The 18,506-nt window shown below is 41.3% G+C and overlaps 1 protein-coding gene across 7 annotated transcripts in view; it reads right to left on the bottom strand.

Moving 5' to 3' along the window:
- Positions 1-14,685: 14,685 nt before the first annotated feature.
- The window catches only part of CNTNAP4 (contactin associated protein family member 4), a 252,839-nt gene continuing 249,018 nt past the window's right edge, over positions 14,686-18,506 (bottom strand). For all 7 annotated transcript variants that reach the window (XM_047079258.1, XM_047079260.1, XM_047079263.1 and 4 more), the window contains one exon: positions 14,686-14,879. In XM_047079258.1, the coding sequence (XP_046935214.1) occupies positions 14,686-14,879 (194 nt within the window). The remainder of the gene's footprint in view (positions 14,880-18,506) is intronic.

The raw sequence follows: 18,506 nt of genomic DNA, 5'->3' as shown, positions 1-18,506 counted from the left end.
AGAAGGGACGGAAGCAAGAGAGTCAATAAGAACAAAACGGGAACACTTTATGGCCATAACCTTGGCCACCTTATTTGGCCTCGGTACCATAGGGGCAGGAACAGGGATCTCATCACTAGTCACCCAGCACCGGGGGTTCAATAGCCTAAGGGCAGCCATTGATGAGGATATAGCCAGACTTGAGGACTCAATCTCGCACCTCGAAAAATCTCTGACCTCCCTTTCTGAAGTAGTCCTACAGAACCGAAGGGGGCTAGATCTAGTCTTCCTCCAACAGGGAGGTTTATGTGCAGCCTTAAGAGAAGAATGTTGTTTTTATGCTGACCACACCGGAGTAGTCCGAGAGTCCATGGCTAAAGTTAGAGAAGGCCTGGCCAAATGGAGGCGTGAACGAGAACAACAACAAGGCTGGTTTGAGTCTTGGTTCAATCAGTCCCCATGGCTAGCTACCCTGCTTTCTGCTCTAGCTGGGCCCCTTATACTCCTCCTTCTCCTCCTCACCTTCGGGCCTTATATTATTAATAAACTAGTTGCCTTTATCAAAGACTGAGTTAACACAATCCAACTGATGGTGCTTAGGACCCAATACCAACCTGTCATTACCGAAACATTTGAGTCAGACACATAAGATCCAAGATTGGCTCTTAAGACACCAAAGAGAGGGGGGAATGAGAGACTAAGAGAAAAATTACCAGGTGTACTCACAACTGCAAAGAAAAGACCTCCCCCCCCCTCCCCCCGCTGTTCCCGGAACCAGCCAGTGCGTGCCCGGTTGTGGTCTGACCTAAAGGTGGCAACCAATCAAGTTCTGCTGAGTGGTTTGAAAAAAAGGCGGGAACCAATCAAATTCTGCTGAGTGTTCAAATTTAAATGTCAACCAATAACAGCTCTGTAACCGCAAAAAATCCCTAAATTGTTTGTGCCTGTCTATAAAAGAAGCTGTAAGATCCTCGCTCGGGGCCTCTTAGCGTCACCGGCAACGAGTGAGCGTGGAGGACCGGGTTCGAACTTGCAATAAATGACCCTTGCCGCTTGGCTTTGACTCTGGACTCTGGTGGTTTGTTTTCGGGGGGGTCTCTCGAATCGGGGCATATCAGAACCATGAGATCATGACCTGAGCTGAAGTCAGACGCTTAACCAATGAGCCACCCATGCGCCCCTTTAAATAAAAACATTTTTAAAAAGAGACATAGTATTTTCATGTGGCGCTGTCCTTTCTTGTGCCATTTGCAGATTAAACCTAGCACACAATGGGGACATTAGTTTCCCTCCTGGAAAATGCATTTGAGTTTATGCTTCTGAAAGTTCTGCTGGTATATGAATGGACACATCCTCCCATGTAAACTGCCAGGTCTGTGGATGAGTGAAAAGTCCAGCTTGATTACTAATAAAATGCGTTTATTATAAATGTAGTTACACTCTTCAAACATTATAATAAGTAAAAGAAAATTACTGATGAATATAGCACACAAAATGAAATGTTAATTGCCCATAAGTGTTATTGTGGGTAAATTGGCATTGAACGAGGGCTACATTTTTAGCACTAATGTATATAATGTGACCCATTTAAACCACATTTCAGTACCTCAAAAATAAAATGTACAAAATTTAGGGCATTGAGTAATTGGCTTTCATTAAGCTTTTCTTAATTGGATACTTTCTAAATAGGTTTATTAGTGATCACAAAATGAATCTATAAAGCAACTTGTAAAAATGTAGAACTTGCCATGTAATGGACACTGTATTCATGGTTATTACTATCAAGAGAAGTTGGGCGTGTGATAGATAAGCTACGTGTTGCTTAATGTTTGCGTTGAGGTATTTTATTGTTCTAAATGGGGAGTAAATGTCCATTTAAAAAGAAGAACAATAGTCAGCAAGCTGCATAAGAAATGACAGGAGGACTGTCTGCCTTTCTCCCAATTTTAATCAAGTAAATGAAAGCAATCACCCTCCATCATCCTGCCCGCCAGAGTCACTCACAAATGGGGCCCTGCTGACTCCTGGGTGAGCCACAGCAGGGCTGCTGGATTCCAGCTTCTTCCCAGAGCGAAACATCCAAGCAACAGGAAGCATCCTGCCCAATAAGAGCTTTCTCTCTCCCTCCCTCCTTCTCTCTTTCTCTCTCTCTGCCTCCACCCTCCCCCAATCCATGTGGATTTCAAGTGAAATAATTTCCAAACCAAACAAAAATATTCCAATTTCAAAACACACCCAAATTTTATACTAGAAAACGTAAGTTGCATAATTGCAAATTGTGGAAGGTCACGGCAATACAAGACCTCCCAACTTTTTTTTCCACTTCAAACACATGGTCTAATCTATTATGCTCAAACTGTACCCTTTTTCTTTTAAATGAATCCAAATGCTCATGACAGTGTTTGCAATTGTGACCACATATTGTATCCCTCTTACATCGACGCAAGGAGAGAGAGCGTTGCATCGGATAACTGTTGAGCGAGGAGCTTTCGATTCTACATAATGGCCTGGAGAATATAGAACGGACGGAAGTAAATGTCTTTGGCAGCCCTCTGCTTATGAAATACAGGAAAGTGGGGTGAAGGCTAATGTATTTTATTAAGAGCAAATGAGAGATACAGAGTTAGACGATGTAAGAACTGTGACTAGAGAACAAAGTTTTCCATGCCCACACATTTGCCTTTTGTTTTGCTCTGTGTTAGCTTGCAAGATAGTAAAAGAAGATTGATTTTAGTAATGGAGTATTACATGAGACGCTGATTAAAAAAGCTTTCTTGATAAGTACAGTGGCGTGGGGATGGGTAAATCTATTTTGTAATAACAGAACTTGCGTTTCAATGTGACCAGGGATCCAGCTTGGGAGGTAAGCACAGTTATTCGTGTCTGGCATCTGTCTTCCTTTGTCAGGGGGGTGGGTCACCAGAAACTGACCCTTCAATCACATGTATACAGAAAACAACCAGTTCTAAGTCATTATGTATTTAATGGATGTATATTCAGTTAACTCTATTGGGTGGCTGTTAAACAGCTGGCCTTGCACTTGGTAATGGGACTGAACTGGAAACACAGAGAGCCCATCTCTTGATCTCATGGGGCTCTGTCTCATGGAGAAGGCACACAAGTGCTGTGCTTTCAGTACGAGAATTTGACCTTGAAATGGAGACCAGGGAAAGTTTTGCTGGAAAATAAAATGATGCTCAAAATGATGGAAATGAATCAACTAATTAGTTCAAAGAGAAAGGGATTTACTACAAAGGAATAGCAAATTCAAATTTCATGTGATGGGGACAGGGGATGAATGGAAAATAAATAAAACTGAACTGAAAGAATATTAGTGAGGAAAAAAACAGGAGCGATTTGGTTCAGGGTAGCCATGTGATTTATCATCAAAAATGGAATATACACTCGATAGTGAACTCTGCTACATTTGTAATTAATCTGGGACAATCAGCATAACCTGTATGGGTTGGACAGTCATCATGTCCTCTATCCTCAGAGCAAAGAGTGAGCGTACGAGATGACAGAAGCAGAGAGTTCTGCAGAGCCGAGAATTGCCAGGAGGCTGGGAGGGCACAGTCCTGGTGTGATAGATGAGTTAGGAAGTCACTTCAGCGGACTATCCAAATGATGGGAGGGGTGGAAAAAGAGAGAAGAAGATGGGTTTCTGATACATTTAAGGGATGAGCAGACATAGCTTGGTGATCAATCGGATGGGGATTATGATGAAAGGGGCCTTCTGGTTTGATTTCAGCTTCTGCCAACAAGGTGGATGATGATGCAATTCCACAAGGCAGGAAGCAGCGGAGGAGGCCAGCAGCAGGGAGCTACAGGTGGACACTGTGTCGGGACGAGGTTTAGGCTTAGAGCATGGACAATGAGGTGAATTTTCATGGTAACTCAATGGTGAGTCCATAGAATATACCAGAGTATGTCAAAATCTTCCACCTGGTCTTCTACAAGGATGGATGTTCCCAACTTTGGGAAATCAACTGTCAAGCACTTTGTCCCGGAAATGACTTGGAAGCCTGGCCCTATGCTGTCTGGGTAAAAGTTTCCACTAAGTAATATACATTGTGTTCACCCTGGGGCAGGAAGAAATCAGGTGTTGGCAAGGAACTGCCCTTCACTTGGCTGTAGTCGTTATGTTTGGTGAGTGGGAAGGAGATCATACCATCCTGGGTGAGAGAACAGCTGGGCAGAAGACTAAGTAGAACAAGTCACTGGAATGGCATGATCGGGGGACTCTAGGAATCATGATAATTGATATCCAATTGAATTCACTTGTTCTGCATTACAATCACTTTATATTATTTCCATTATGTCCATATTTTTTTTTTTCTGAAATGCTATAGTCTGGTCTTCCCTGTATTTGGTGAATTAAAGGAAACCCAAACTATAGCCAGACAGAAGCTGGTCAGGAACAACAGAGACCATCTACTGAGTTTAAATTATTTTTTGGTCACTAGACTGATGATCCAATGTGGGCATCTGGCTGAAGTAACCTTTAATGACCAAGATGGGTTTGTAGAACATGACATCATTCTTTCAGGGCCTCCAGAAAATCTTGGGGAGGGGGGGATGAGGTATCCACTTAAAAGATCCAACTTCCTACAGTCTCAAGATAGGGGCTCAAACTATTTTTATTTGGATATGAAGGGAAAGGATGGTATCTGAAGGCTGAAGGAATTAGGCTGAAGTCTGCCTTGGTTTCCCTGAGCTGTCTGGGAGCCAGTTGGAGATTCTATACCTTTCCCCAGACCTACTTCTTCAGTAGAAAAATATTTGCGTGGAAAAAAACAAACAAACAGTTGCATATGTATATGGGTAAGTATGATTTGTTTTGGCAATTTAGTAGCAATTTTGCTTGTTCAATATTAATATCTCAGAAAATATTTCCCTTCAAATTAAAGATTTCAAGGATAAGACTGACTCTATGTTTATATTATGTTTTACAGTTTAAATTCTGTAGCTAAGCTTCAATTTCATGATAGAAGCCAATAGAAAAGTAGAAATTGCTTAAAGAAGTTTTTAGAGGCACTTTAGCACCATATCAATTTCATACATCGTGAAATTTCAACTATGGTAAGGCCGAAGTGTACTAAATTTCCACTAAGAAAGTTATCAGGAAAGATAAGAGATTTTCTAACTCTTATACAAATTACAGGTAGGAAATAAATGTGTATTCAGAAAATGTGATACCATTCAGCAACTATTATTAACATTATCACTACTATAATTCATAATATAAAGATTCAACCTAAGTTGAAATGAGTTTGGTCGGTATTTGTTTTAATTTCTGAATATTGTTTGTATGATAAAATGTGGTGCTTTCATTATGTTTAGCTTATGTTTTTTTTTTTTTTTAATTTTTTTTCAACCTTTTTTATTTATTTTTGGGACAGAGAGAGACAGAGCATGAACAGGGAAGGGGCAGAGAGAGAGGGAGACACAGAATCGGAAACAGGCTCCAGGCTCTGAGCCATCAGCCCAGAGCCTGACGCGGGGCTCGAACACACGGACCACGAGATCGTGACCTGGCTGAAGTCGGACGCTCAACCGACTGCGCCACCCAGGCGCCCCTAGCTTATGTTTTTTTTTAAAAATTTTTCTTAATGTTTATTTATTTTTGAGAGAGAGACAGAGTGTGAGTGGGGGAGGAGCAGAGAGAGAGGCAGACAATGAATCTGAAACAGGCTCCAGTCTCTGAGCTGTCAGCGCAGAGCCCGATGTGGGGCTCAAACTCATGAACTGTGAGATCATGACCTGAGCCAAAGTCAGACGTCCACCGACTAAGCCACCCAGACGCCCCTAGCTTATGTTCTTTCATATAACTACAATCCTACTCTAGAAGATGCCATTCTATGATAATTTATTTGGTGCTATAGATTTCTACTAAGAAAAGTTTGTCAAATATTGCAAGCAAATGAAAAAACTTATTGCAAAGAGTCTAAATCACCAAGACCATTTGTAACCACCTTCTTTTAATATGTATTTTGGAAGAACAGGTCATTTCACTGCTCAATTAAAAAATTAATTTGTTCCTGTTGAAAATGCAGAGAAACATGAATCATTTATAACACCTTGTTTTCAATGAAAATATGAATTCCTTCACAACAACATAATTTATCAGAAAGTTTCTTCCGTGAACAGCTTGGAAGCAGATGTGTTAGTTCAATGGGTCTAAAACCATACCTAGCATCAGCACATGGAATAAAGACATTATTTTATCAAGAGCAAACCCAATTTAGTGTGGCATGACATAATGAATTATAATAAGGACTGGTCTTTCTAGTTTATGGCATGATAAAACAGATATTATTGGTTTCTTCGCTTTTCAAACAACAATTGTTAGAGCCCCTAACTGTCAAAGGCAATATGAAGCCAGGAGCAAATCATGTGATGAGCACTATTAAACTTTACTCAGGAGGAGGGAAGGGTAAGCAAGGAAGCTGGGGCCACGGGAGGAGTTCCACTCTGGCTAGATTCACTGGCTGTTGGCATTTCTTCCACACAAGGAAAGTAAGAACAAATTATGTAAAGGAATGGCTGAGACATTACGTACCCGACTCATGAACTATGGGGACAGGTAGTTACTTCATAGGAATTTCACACATAAAGCCATAAAGAGACACCTGACTACAGATATCTTTCTAGAAAAGTTCAAACAAAAAGGATCTGGAATAAATGACATCAGGCCACTTGGATGGAGAAAACCACAGAAAATGGGGGTGTTGCAGGCACACTAATGGCCCCTCAAAGCTGTCCACATTCTAGCCTCTGCAACCTGTGAATATGTTACCTTCCCTGGCAGAGGGGAAGTAGATTGCAGGAGCCCCAGTTGCAGCTGTTGTACCAGATGTTGGCATTTCTGCTAGAGTAACATCGTCTCAGGTATAGAGTATGTGGATGTTGATGTGAAAAATGTGTTCTTTTCCAACCTATCAGAATGGAGATTTAGAAGCACTCTGTAGTCATCTGGAATGGACAACAGTCTTGCCCCAAAAGCCATATGAACACTTCCTCTCCCTGCCATGGTATAGTCCAAAGAGACCTGTGTCATTTGGACATCCTGTGGACCATACTAGTCTATTATATTGGCCACCCAATCACACAATGATTAATAATCTAGTGTTTTAAGGCAGAAGTCAGAAAACTATGGCCTATGCATCAAATCTAGCCTACTTCTTACGTTTTACATAGCTTTGTTGGGATGCAGCTACACTTTTTTTTTTTTTTCTTTTCACATTGTCTATGGATGCTCTCACATGACAATGACAGAGTTAGGGGTCTGTGGCATAAGCTTAACCCATTTACTATCTGGCATTTTACAGAAAAAAGGCATGCTGGGACCTCTCTCCACAGTCAGTAACAAAGTATTTCATCTCTCATTTCCCACTATGAAAAAGGTAACACAGTGCCTAGTAGGCTTCTTTGGGTTCTAGAAGAGGTATTTTCCACACTTGGGAATAGGGCTGTGACCAAATATTGGGTAGCATGTAAGGCTTCAGCCAGCTTTCAGTGGGGCCCAGAATAAGAACAGGTTCTACAGTGGGGTCTAAACAACAGACATGAGGTCCAGCCCCTTGGACTACACAATCCTGCAGACCCTACGTGGCATCACTGGTGGAAAAAGACGCTATGCAGGTTTCCTTGGCCATCACCAATGGGAACATCACATTGAAGAAATGCAAGGTTTGAGAGCCATGCCACGTCATCTGCAGCAGAGAAATACACAACTCTCTAAAAAATCTCCTGATGTTCTACTGAGCTCTGCTAGAGAGGAAGTTCCTCACATTGGGATGGTAAATGTGGGCAAAATCGCTGGCTTCTCTCAGACTCACCAAGTCACAAGTTATGTGGGCTCAGCAGAAAGCCAACATAACTTGGAAGCAGTGTATGTGGGATCAAGCATGAGTAGGCACTAAAAAGCTGCACAAGACACCTGCCCAGATCCTTAAGTTATCCACTACTCTTCCCCAGCACTGTTCGCTCAGCATATGCTTAGAGTTGCATGAATGGTTCCTTATTACCAACTGCTAGAGAAGTGAAAAGTGTGAACTGGGTGAATGGATGGGTAAGCTTAGAATATGAGTGCAGGCTGAAAATGGAAGGTAACACCACTACCATTCCGGTCAGAGGACCACAGAAAGATGGTGGTGAGGAGAAACCTCCACATGAGCAGAACTTTTGGATGGTGCCATAGTTAGCCACTTTGTGTGAAAGAAATGGCTACAAGGATATAATATATGGACTTATGGGCAGTAATTTGGCCAATCTGTCAAGGACCTAGAAGGAGATTGGGAAGATCAGAGACAAGAAGGTCTGAAAGAGAAGCAGATGGACGAAACTATGGGATGGGCATGAAATGTAAAGATCTTTGCCCACCAGAAAGCATATGCTGCCTTGAAATAATCACTAAACAACCAAATCAGACAGAATGACTAAGTATCAACCAACCTCAATCACTGGCCACTGAAGGAACTGCTAGTACAATGGATGTATGAACAGAGTAGCCGTGGAGGCACGAATGGAAGCTATGCATCATCAAGCAACATGAGCTCCCACTCGTCAGGATTTATAGAACTACTGCCACTCCCGAATGGTCGAGTGGTCAGCGACAGACACCAGTGTCCATTCCCCAGAATGGTTCCCCTCTACAAAAACACCAATTTTGTGGCAAGTTGACTACATCAGATCTTTTCTACCCTGAAAGGATCAGAGATTACTTTTGATTGGAATCATTACTTATTTCAGCGATGAGTTGTCTTTATTGCCTGTAAGGTATCAGCCAACACCACCTGTTGAGGATCTACAGAGACCTTCTGAAGGTATGATATGAAAGGACCAGCAGTCTCACGGAAATGTGCTCATTCCCATGCATCTCTGCTGTAACGTGGATCTTTGGCTGAGGCAGTGTTATGTGGGAAGCTATGTCAGGAGTAATTGTCCCTCATAAGTGATAAGAGAGAGCTACTTTTACACTTTGGGGACAAGGAGGAATATGTTTGGCCTCTAGATACTCCTTTGACCAATTTTAATGGTAAGTGCAAAAGAACAGCAGCTACAGCTGGAGAGGTCATAGGAGGCAATGGTTCAAACTCTCTGCAGAGCTGTTAGCTAGTACAGGAGTCCTGCACGGGCAGCAGTGGAGGGAGAGAATGAGTACCAGTGGCAGCCAAGAGATCACTTGCAGGGGCAGGATATGTGGTTCGTTCTGTCCTCCTTCCTCATGTAAGTTTCCCAGGAAATGAGGCTCGCCAGAGTCCTGAAGGAGCTGATCCCAGAACACAAATGATGATGGATCTGAGCAGCACAGGGGCAAACCCTCAGGGATGCTGAGCTGTGCCACCCAGATCCCTGGGCAGCACTGAACGATTTCTTTTCCCCAGATGCTGAGCAGCATTTGTTCTCCTTCCTTAGGAACTGCTGAGGCTGAAGAGAGCTGTTTGTCCAAGTTCATTACCCACTTCCCCAGGCAGTCAACATCCAGTGCCTGGCTGAAAGGAGAGTGTAAATGCCCAGCCCCCTCACTCCCACTCAGGACATCAGGGTTGGCTGAGCCCTTGTGACAGCAGCACAGGTTGGGTGATGGGCCCCATCCTTCCTCCTCCCCTCCCCCCACAGATGTTGATCCCAACAATTCTCCCCAATAAATGTCCTTTGTGATAACCACTGTCTTGGAGTTTGCTTCCCAAGGAAGCTGGCCTGCTACATCATGTGATGAAGAGATGGGGGCAGCTCACAAGAGGCATCTAAAAGAGCTGAGGGGGATGGGAGGCGATATGGTAACAGAGAGCTACGTTTCCTTGTAAGATTTCTTATGCTATTTCATTTTTTTCAATATATTCACGTATTTTTTAACAACAAATTTAATGTTGCAAATAGGGAAAAGACTAAAAGGCTATTGCACTGGAGAAGGCATTATAATCTGGGTCAGACTGTTTTCCATCCCATTTATTTTCATTTGCAAATCTTCAAAACCAGTCCCCAGGGAAGCTCTTGCCACACCAAAAGTCCAGCTCTCTTAGCTAAATTATATGCAGACGGTTTCACAGTTCATATTCGCTTTCTCCTCATTTGGTTTTCCTTCTTGTACACATGCATACGCTCATTCACGCATGTCCCCAACACACAGACAGTCGGCTTCCATTCCTTCTGTTCTTTTTCTTCCGTTACCACTCTCCATCACTCAAACTTGGGAAAAATAAACCACCACCAGGACATCCTGAACATATCTAGTAGATCCATCTCATAGTCAACACAAGGACCAGAAAGCCAATCAATCGACTGAACGTTGTTGACGTGAGTTGGGTCTATTTCATCTTTTCTTCTGTTATAACGAAGATATTTGATGCCTTGATCCATCGGGTTGAGCTCGTATGGTGTATTTCATGACTATACAAAGTGCTCCAGTTATAATCGTCTCTCCTGGTGTCGAGGGCCATAAGCTTACTAAATATTTTTCAAAGAAAACCAAATCTATCAATGGCAATGACCTACCAGATAAAGATCTATGTTCTTTTTAAAGGATATGGGAGAGATCTAGAAGTATGGGTCATTCTGGACAAAGAGGACACCAAGATCCTTCAATTTTTCCATGCCACTAAATAATTGCCAAAACTCCAGGTCTTCGAAGTACTAAGATCAGAAACACGTGGGAACAAAAGGAAATTCCCATCACGGTTTCATCACTTCCACATTGCTGACGTGTCCTTTTGGAGACACCACCTCATATACCTGTGTCCTGGACATTTCATCTGTAAAACTCAGCTGTTCACACTAATATGTATCATATAGTAACACATCTGTGCTCTCCAGTTGCCTGATGGACCCCATTCCCAGATTCCGTTATACATGAAAGATAGTACCAATTAATGAAAGTGGATTTTGTGAAAATTTATAAAAGGGAACCTCATTTAGAATGGAGGCAGGAGGCCAGTAGGGCACGCTCATGCCCTACCCCTCCTCAATTACAGACCCAAGAGGAAAAGACCACCTTGCGTGGGAAACTACTTCACTATTCCCAGCAGGAGGAATAGGAGGAAGGAGGAAAAAAGGATTTCCTCTTCCCTGACCCCACCTCCCCCTACACACCTCCTGCAACACAGCCAATGACAGACAGTCACAGCTCAGCCAATGAGGAGCCCCTACACTTGGAACTCCCAGTTTATTCCAATGGACTTGTTGGTAACAGCCTTTCCAACCTCCCTGCCCCCTTTCCTCTACAGACAGCGTTCCTCTCCTTTGTCCAGGCAACTTGCCTATCATTTTGCCATAGCTTGCTTATCCTGAATTGCATCTCTGCTGTTCCCGAATAAACCCACTTTTGCTGGTAGAATAACTGGCAGTTTTATTTTTTAACATTAACAATTTTTTTTAATTAAAAAAGATTTTTTTTCTATGTTTATTTATTTTTGAGAGAGAGGAGAGAGAGAGAGAGAGAGAGAGCATGAGCTGGGGAGGGGCAGAGAGACAGAGAGAGAATCCAAAGCAGGCTCCAGGCTCTGAGCTGTCCGCACAGAGCCCAACACAGGGATCGAACCCATGAATCGTGAGATCATGACTTGAGCCAAAGTTGGAGGCTTAACTGACTGAGCCACCTAGGCGCCCCAACATAAACAATTTTAAATAACTGGCTTCTGTTTGGTCGTCAGGTGTTTACCTTGCCATCTAAAGAATTTATTAAATGTGTTTCAAAGAGTGACACTTGAGAAAGAATTTTTTTTTAAATATTTATTTTGAGAGAGAGAGAAATCAAGCACAAGGGGTGGGGGGCACAGAGAGAGAAGGAGAGAGAGACAGAGAGGGAGAGAGAGAATCCCAAGCAGGTTCTGTGCTGTCAGCAGAGGAACCATGAGATCACGACCTGGGCCAAAATGAGGACTGGGACGCTTAACCAACTGAGCCACCCAGGAGCCCCCTTGGGAACGAAATTTTTTAAAAACGAAGCTATTTGCTAGAGTGGTCAAGGGCCATTTAAGTGGCACGGCTTCCACAAAATTAAGATGTCATTTCCCACAGATGACCCCTATTTCATAGAGGCGAGTATTCAATGCCACATTAACTCCACTCTATTTGCATATTAGCACATTGGAATTTAATGAGATTTAGAAAGTTCGTCTTCTTAAAAAGAGAATGTTAATTATATATTGTGTTCCTGTGAAATCACAGATAAGGGACTTTTTAAAAACTTTTATATTATAGAAGGGTGCACAGTATCCTTCGACATAATCGGGTTTGTCAGTGTAGCCTCACTGGCCAAGCTCTCCGGAGAAGTAAAAGGATAGAGCCCCGTTTAAACACACCGAATGTTTCAACAAACAGTTGCTGACAAAGGCTCGCCTCCGGCAAAACTTTAAATGTCGTTCAACTGCCCTCACCTGTTATAATCAGTAAACCTTTTTCTGTTTTCTCCTGCCATTTTTGTGTCCGTTTCAAAGGAAAATACATGATAAATGCAGTTTTTGTTAATAATTCATAATAATCACGGGATGTACCAAAAGGCTTAAAAAACACAGACCGCCAGTAAAGGAGGTGGACATCTACACATCTTTTTACTGTTTTAAGAAAATGAAAATCCAGTATCATTCCCTCAGTTTAAACCTTTATACAACGTCTCTTAAAATATATCCTGCATTTTAACTTCAAAAATGCATTTTATTAAGAAAAAAGAAAGAATAGATTACAAACCCGGAACTGAAAATCATGACAAAGGACAAATCAATGCGTTGTGAGGCCATCACGTTGCAGCTTCTGGTGGTGCGGACCACACAGTACCATGAGGCTTCACCATCTATAAACCTGTCTACACTCCCAACCAGGTTAATGCGGCTACTAAATCACATGAACACTTCTAACAGATTCAGGGCCGTTAGGATGCTTGTATTCAGCTTTGCATCAAATAAAAACTAGCACTTCTGTGTTCGATTCTTCAAGTCTTTCAATTAAAAAGAAGAAAGTATGCCACTCATCAACATCGGTCCTTCATAAACTACTATGTTAATTCATATCCTAAGATTTAGTCAGGCATTTACAGAAACAGCAAAATGGATACAGAGCTATGGAAAAGACAGGCAGCTTTTGTAAGGAGGTTGAGAAGGAAAATAAGATGATTAATTTATGTATTCCCAAATTGTTCTGGTGTGGACGAACTAAGGGATCCAACTGTTCCTTGCCAGGCACCCGGGCAGCGTGATCATAAACAGCAAAGTGCCTTTATTATATAACTGGCTTATGAAATTTAAAGAGAACTACATGCATGCACCTTGTTTGCTTTGCCTCAAAATCAATTATTGCAACAAGTTTCATAAGGTCACTGATAATTCTATGATCTCTTGGTATGTATATACACCCTAATCAGAATGCACTAGTTAGCAGGTTATATTGATTTCCGGTACTTTTCGAGAAATTACCCCGTCACCATAAATGAGAGATGACAGAACGGCAGACGAAGCATAAATCATGCAATACGCCATCACCCCATAGAGTGAGCACTCTGTAACCACTCAACTGCTTTTGGAGAAAGTAGGCGAGGGGGGCGTGGCTGCAGCTTATATTTTACAAAGTCTGTCCTGGAGGTCAGGGCACAGAAAAATGTATGCCTGAAGGAGTATATGTTTTAGGATGGGGAATGGAGCTCTCCACTTCCAGCTGTCTTTTTTTTTTTTTTTTCTAATACATAAGAAACATTCCCCACGGAATACAGTCAAGGGAGATCAAAGAAAATTTGGTGATAAACTGTAGAAAAACAGAAGAACAAACCTATAAAGAAAACTGGCATAAGGTTTGGGGAAAATATTCTCAAAGGTGTGTTTCATATGAGATATTACAGTTGTAAATAAAATTTGTGCATTGTTAAGAGTTGTGGTTTTTATGTTGACAAGTTGAAGAGTTGCAAACATTTCACATTCTTTGGGAAATTGGCATTATCCAGGGTCTTACCTCCCGCCACTACTGAACAATGATAGCAGATTATGAAAATTTTAAAAGGCAAGACATCGCACGCTGACAACCAAAGCACTTTCCGAGTCTGGTTGCATATGAATTTTACATTCAGAGCTGAAGTCTGACACTCAAAACCTAAGGTATCCCAAATCATTAAGAGAAGTCAAATAGAAAAAGAACAATCAAAACAAACCAATGACAACACAACATCTTTCAAGACTATTGATAAACTGTATTGAATGTAACACAGAGAAAGGCAAAGGGGTTTTATATACTTTTGGCCACTGAAGATGCAAACACCAGCCAAACAGGATCTTAGAAGCATTTCCAGGTCTATTAATAACACCATGGGGACACTAAAGCAAACACGAGCATGTTCTCCAGTAAAGCAAGGTCCGTATTGTCCAATTTTGATTTTTACCTCTAACAAAACTTACGTACCACACGGTGGAGAGACCAGGGATATGGTCTTCACATTTAAAAACCGTAGTCATCAAGCGAGTTAAACTTCCGTTTTAGATCCTATCAGAACGGTCGGAAATTAAGAGCGGTATCTCATCCCTTGTTCTGTAGAACGACTGCTATGGGAAATACATCACTGGATGAGGCCTCCTGGAGCCATCTCGAGTCTGGATATGGCAAGACGTCAGTGCTGCAAATCAATTGCGTGTACATTCAGTGGAAGAACATGTTCTTGTCGGTTGAGAGCCCCCGGCTATTAAAACAGACTGTCGGGATTGTAAGTTAAAACACAGCTGCCAATCAGAAGAAGTACTCTTTCTGATTTTCATTGACTGCACTTTGTATATTAAGCTCACTTTTCAAAACAGCCTCGGCACTGTCTACATTCTCTGACCTTTTTGCCTCATTTCTTTTGTATAACCTTTTCTGCTGATAAATGCGAACAGCAATGGCAGCAATGCACAGCAAGATAAAGATCACAACCGCTATCAGACCTGGGGAGGGAAGAGAAAAACAACGCAGAGTCAGAACTTGTGTCCAAACGGAAGCCCTGCTGACTTCGTTGCTTAATAAGTCATGATAAAATCATTTTCTACATACATCAAGCATCTAGTAGGTATGAATTAAAAATATCAAAACCTCAGGTATTTCTGGATCGGGCGGTGTCATAATATACCCGAGTCTGTCTCTGAGTTCCTCTATCAGCCCTGGGGGTTCACCTCCATTTATTCTGCATGCATACGATATTGGATTTATTTAGTGCATTTCCACTTATTTTTCAAATTTTTAGTGCATTTACATATAACACAAGATATTACTGACATGTCTCTAAGACCATGTGGTTGGTCACTGCATATTAATACACAAATTGTTATTATTTTAAATTTACAGATAGTAGTAATGTTGTAAAATAATTAAATGTGTTTTTGTACTTCAATATTTAAACACTGTAATTCAGTTGATTCTCAATAGTCTGTCATACTGTTGAATAGGAGGAACAGGATATATGTATATGAATAATCCTGACTAGTGAAATATATTGACACAGATAACATAGATTATTTCGATTATTTCTGTAGGAGAAATATTGATATTTTGAAACATCTGGTTGTAAATAAAATATTTAAATACCACAATTCTTAGCTATGCCAACATAGGGTTATCGACCTTGGCGTTACATCGGGCTAGTAGTTCTTCAAAGCGTGTTCTGTGAATCCCTATTGGTCCTCAGGACACTTTGAGGAGATCCACAGGGTCAAAGCTATTTTCATAATAATTCTAAGATGCCTCTCTCATTGTGTTGACATATCCACTATTTTTTTTTTTAATTTTTTTTTTTCAACGTTTTACTTTATTTTTGGGACAGAGAGAGACAGAGCATGAACGGGGGAGGGGCAGAGAGAGAGGGAGACACAGAATCGGAAACAGGCTCCAGGCTCCGAGCCATCAGCCCAGAGCCTGACGCGGGGCTCGAACTCACGGACCGCGAGATCATGACCTGGCTGAAGTCGGACGCTTAACCGACTGCGCCACCCAGGCGCCCCGACATATCCACTATTAATGTAAAACAGGGTTAGGTAAAATTCCTGGTACCTTAGCACGAATTGAGGCAAGGCTACCGAACTGTAAAAGCGGTCGTGGAATTCATAAGGCAGAAGGCGTTAGATTGCCAGGCAATCCCACAAAAAAGAAAAAAAAAAAAGCAAGCCAGATTCATTTTAAGAGTGTCCTTAATGAAGCCCTAAAAATTACTTATTTTATGAAATACTGACCTTTTGGCTATAAGCCTTTTTAACATTTTGGGCAATGAGGTAGAAAGTACTTTGGATGGATCTCCAAGTACGATGGCTGTCTCCAGGAAGAGCGCCTGTGTGAACAGCTGACTTGTGAGCTCAACTACTTACTTTTCGCTTCATGGAACACCATTTTTATTTGAAAGAATGACTGACAAACTATGGTTGTTTTGACTTGGATATTTGGCAGATATTTTCTCTAAAATGTGTGAAGTGAGTCTGTCACTTGAAGAAAAACAATTGACAATATATGTCGCCAGTGATAAAAGTCAAGCTTTCAGATGAAAAAGAGAATTTGGAAAACTATTGCCTGTCACCATGAGTTTGAGAGTTTCCTAACACTTAGACTTTTCTGATGAAAACGGTGGAGGTATTAACCGATGAAGTTGTTTTCAGACAAAAATAGGCACAATGAAAACAGCAATGTGGATCAGCTGTCATATTGCAAAGCTAGGAATTCTTCATTCCAGTTTAAGTCAGGGGCATAGAACTCTAATGGAAACCGACCAAGCCAACACATTGAAGGTTCTCACCAATCACAGTGGACTCCTGAGCACATGATTTAATGGGCAATTAAATTCACTACAGCAAATTATATCATATCGCCAATGGCTAAGCCAATGTTAGGTTGGGTCGGGCTTAACTGAGAAGGACAGTAATTCCTTGCTCGTATAAGTCTAACATAAATGTGGCAACCAAATTCTGCACTTGAAATCTGAAGAATTTACTAACGGATACAGTTGTTTTTATTATTATTAGTCATATTAATAAATAATAATTTTAATCAGAATATCATTTGTTGTTATATATTTTGCCTCTCATCAGTTGAGTCGCTATAAATATTTCTATTGTCTGGCCTCTTAATTTAGGCCTCTTGTTTCAAGAGAGATATTCTGAATTATTTCAATATGAAAAACTGATGAGGTATAGTAGAGACCAGGCTACAGCAATTATAAAATAAATATCAATATTACAGTGGCCCAGACAGGACATCCAGATGGTCATAATCATGGGGGGACTCTGGAACTAGTTTGTTTCATATATGTGATTTATCTCCTTTAATTTGGGGAAGGTGTCATGTCAGGATTTGTCACATCCAACAAAAACCTTGATTTAACCTGCTATACCAAAAAAAAAAAAAAAAAGATACACTAAATAAAATACGGCAAACCACTGTGCTCTGTGACATTGCCATCTGAAGCTCTGTGTGAATGTTTTTATGAGGAAATTAGGTAGCTTTCTCTTTGTCTAATTCTCACCATCCATATCTGTGTAGCCTGGCCAGAAACCCTCTGTAATATCTGGGTCACGGTTAAAAAAATCTTATTGAACAATTTTCCCATCTTACGTTATTCAGTGTTTGTAAGTGAAGAAAAAGATGATCTAAAATGTAGAACATAGGGCGATTAGCCAATTTGGAGAAATTTTAAATGGATTAATTATTGTTACACAGTGGGCGCAATTTACGAGTAACGAGACAACGGGTGAAGAATTATACCGCGATGCTACCAGATGGAGAAACACCCTGGAGGATGATATTCTGTGATTTAGCAGATAAATTGCATGTGGTCCCAAGACAAGGCCTTCTGAGCTTCAATGGCCATGATCAACTGCTCTGCTTCTGAAGCTTTGTCTGAGCAATGAGCAAAAGCAGACACCACGTGTTCCCAGGCCCTCAGTTCCCAAGCTGCACACACCTTCCACACTGTCTTTCTCTGCTCTATGTATTTGAGCCAAGACAGATTTCAGAGATGACCTATAACATGTTTCCATTCCACAGTAACAGAGAATGACTTATCAATATACCCCTCCTATATTCTGTAAATATTAACAATGATCTTTGCCCAAAGCAACAATATTCTAAAGATTCAGCATTGTGCTCTAATACTGGCTTGACTGTCCAGTCATTCTCTATGTATATCTGTGAATCTGTGTCTCCCTATATCTATACCAGTTAAATGTATGGAAAAAGCACCATTGGGAGACTGAGACAATTTCTTTGACAAGGAATCGTCATTTAAAATGTTAAGCACATTGGGGCGCCTGGGCGGCTCATTCGGTTGAGCGGCCGACTTCGGCTCAAGTCATGATCTCGCGGTTTGTGAGTTTGAGCCCCGCGTCGGGCTCTGTGCTAACAGCTCGGAGCCTGGAGCCTGCTTTGGATTCTGTGTCTCCTTCTCTCTCTGCCCCTCCCTCACTAGTACTCTGTCTCTCTCTCAAAAATAAAACATTAAAAAAATAAAAATGTTAAAATGTTAAGCACATTAATTGCTATAGCTTCAAATGAGTTTTTACCACATAATGTATTTTTAATAATATATTAATGTA

Source organism: Lynx rufus, unplaced genomic scaffold, assembly GCF_022079265.1.
Source record: "Lynx rufus isolate CCGP_SWC_20201006 ecotype Redwood Valley unplaced genomic scaffold, mLynRuf1.p SCAF_16, whole genome shotgun sequence".
Lineage (NCBI taxonomy): Eukaryota > Metazoa > Chordata > Mammalia > Carnivora > Felidae > Lynx > Lynx rufus.
This window is presented reverse-complemented; position numbering and strand designations above follow the sequence as displayed.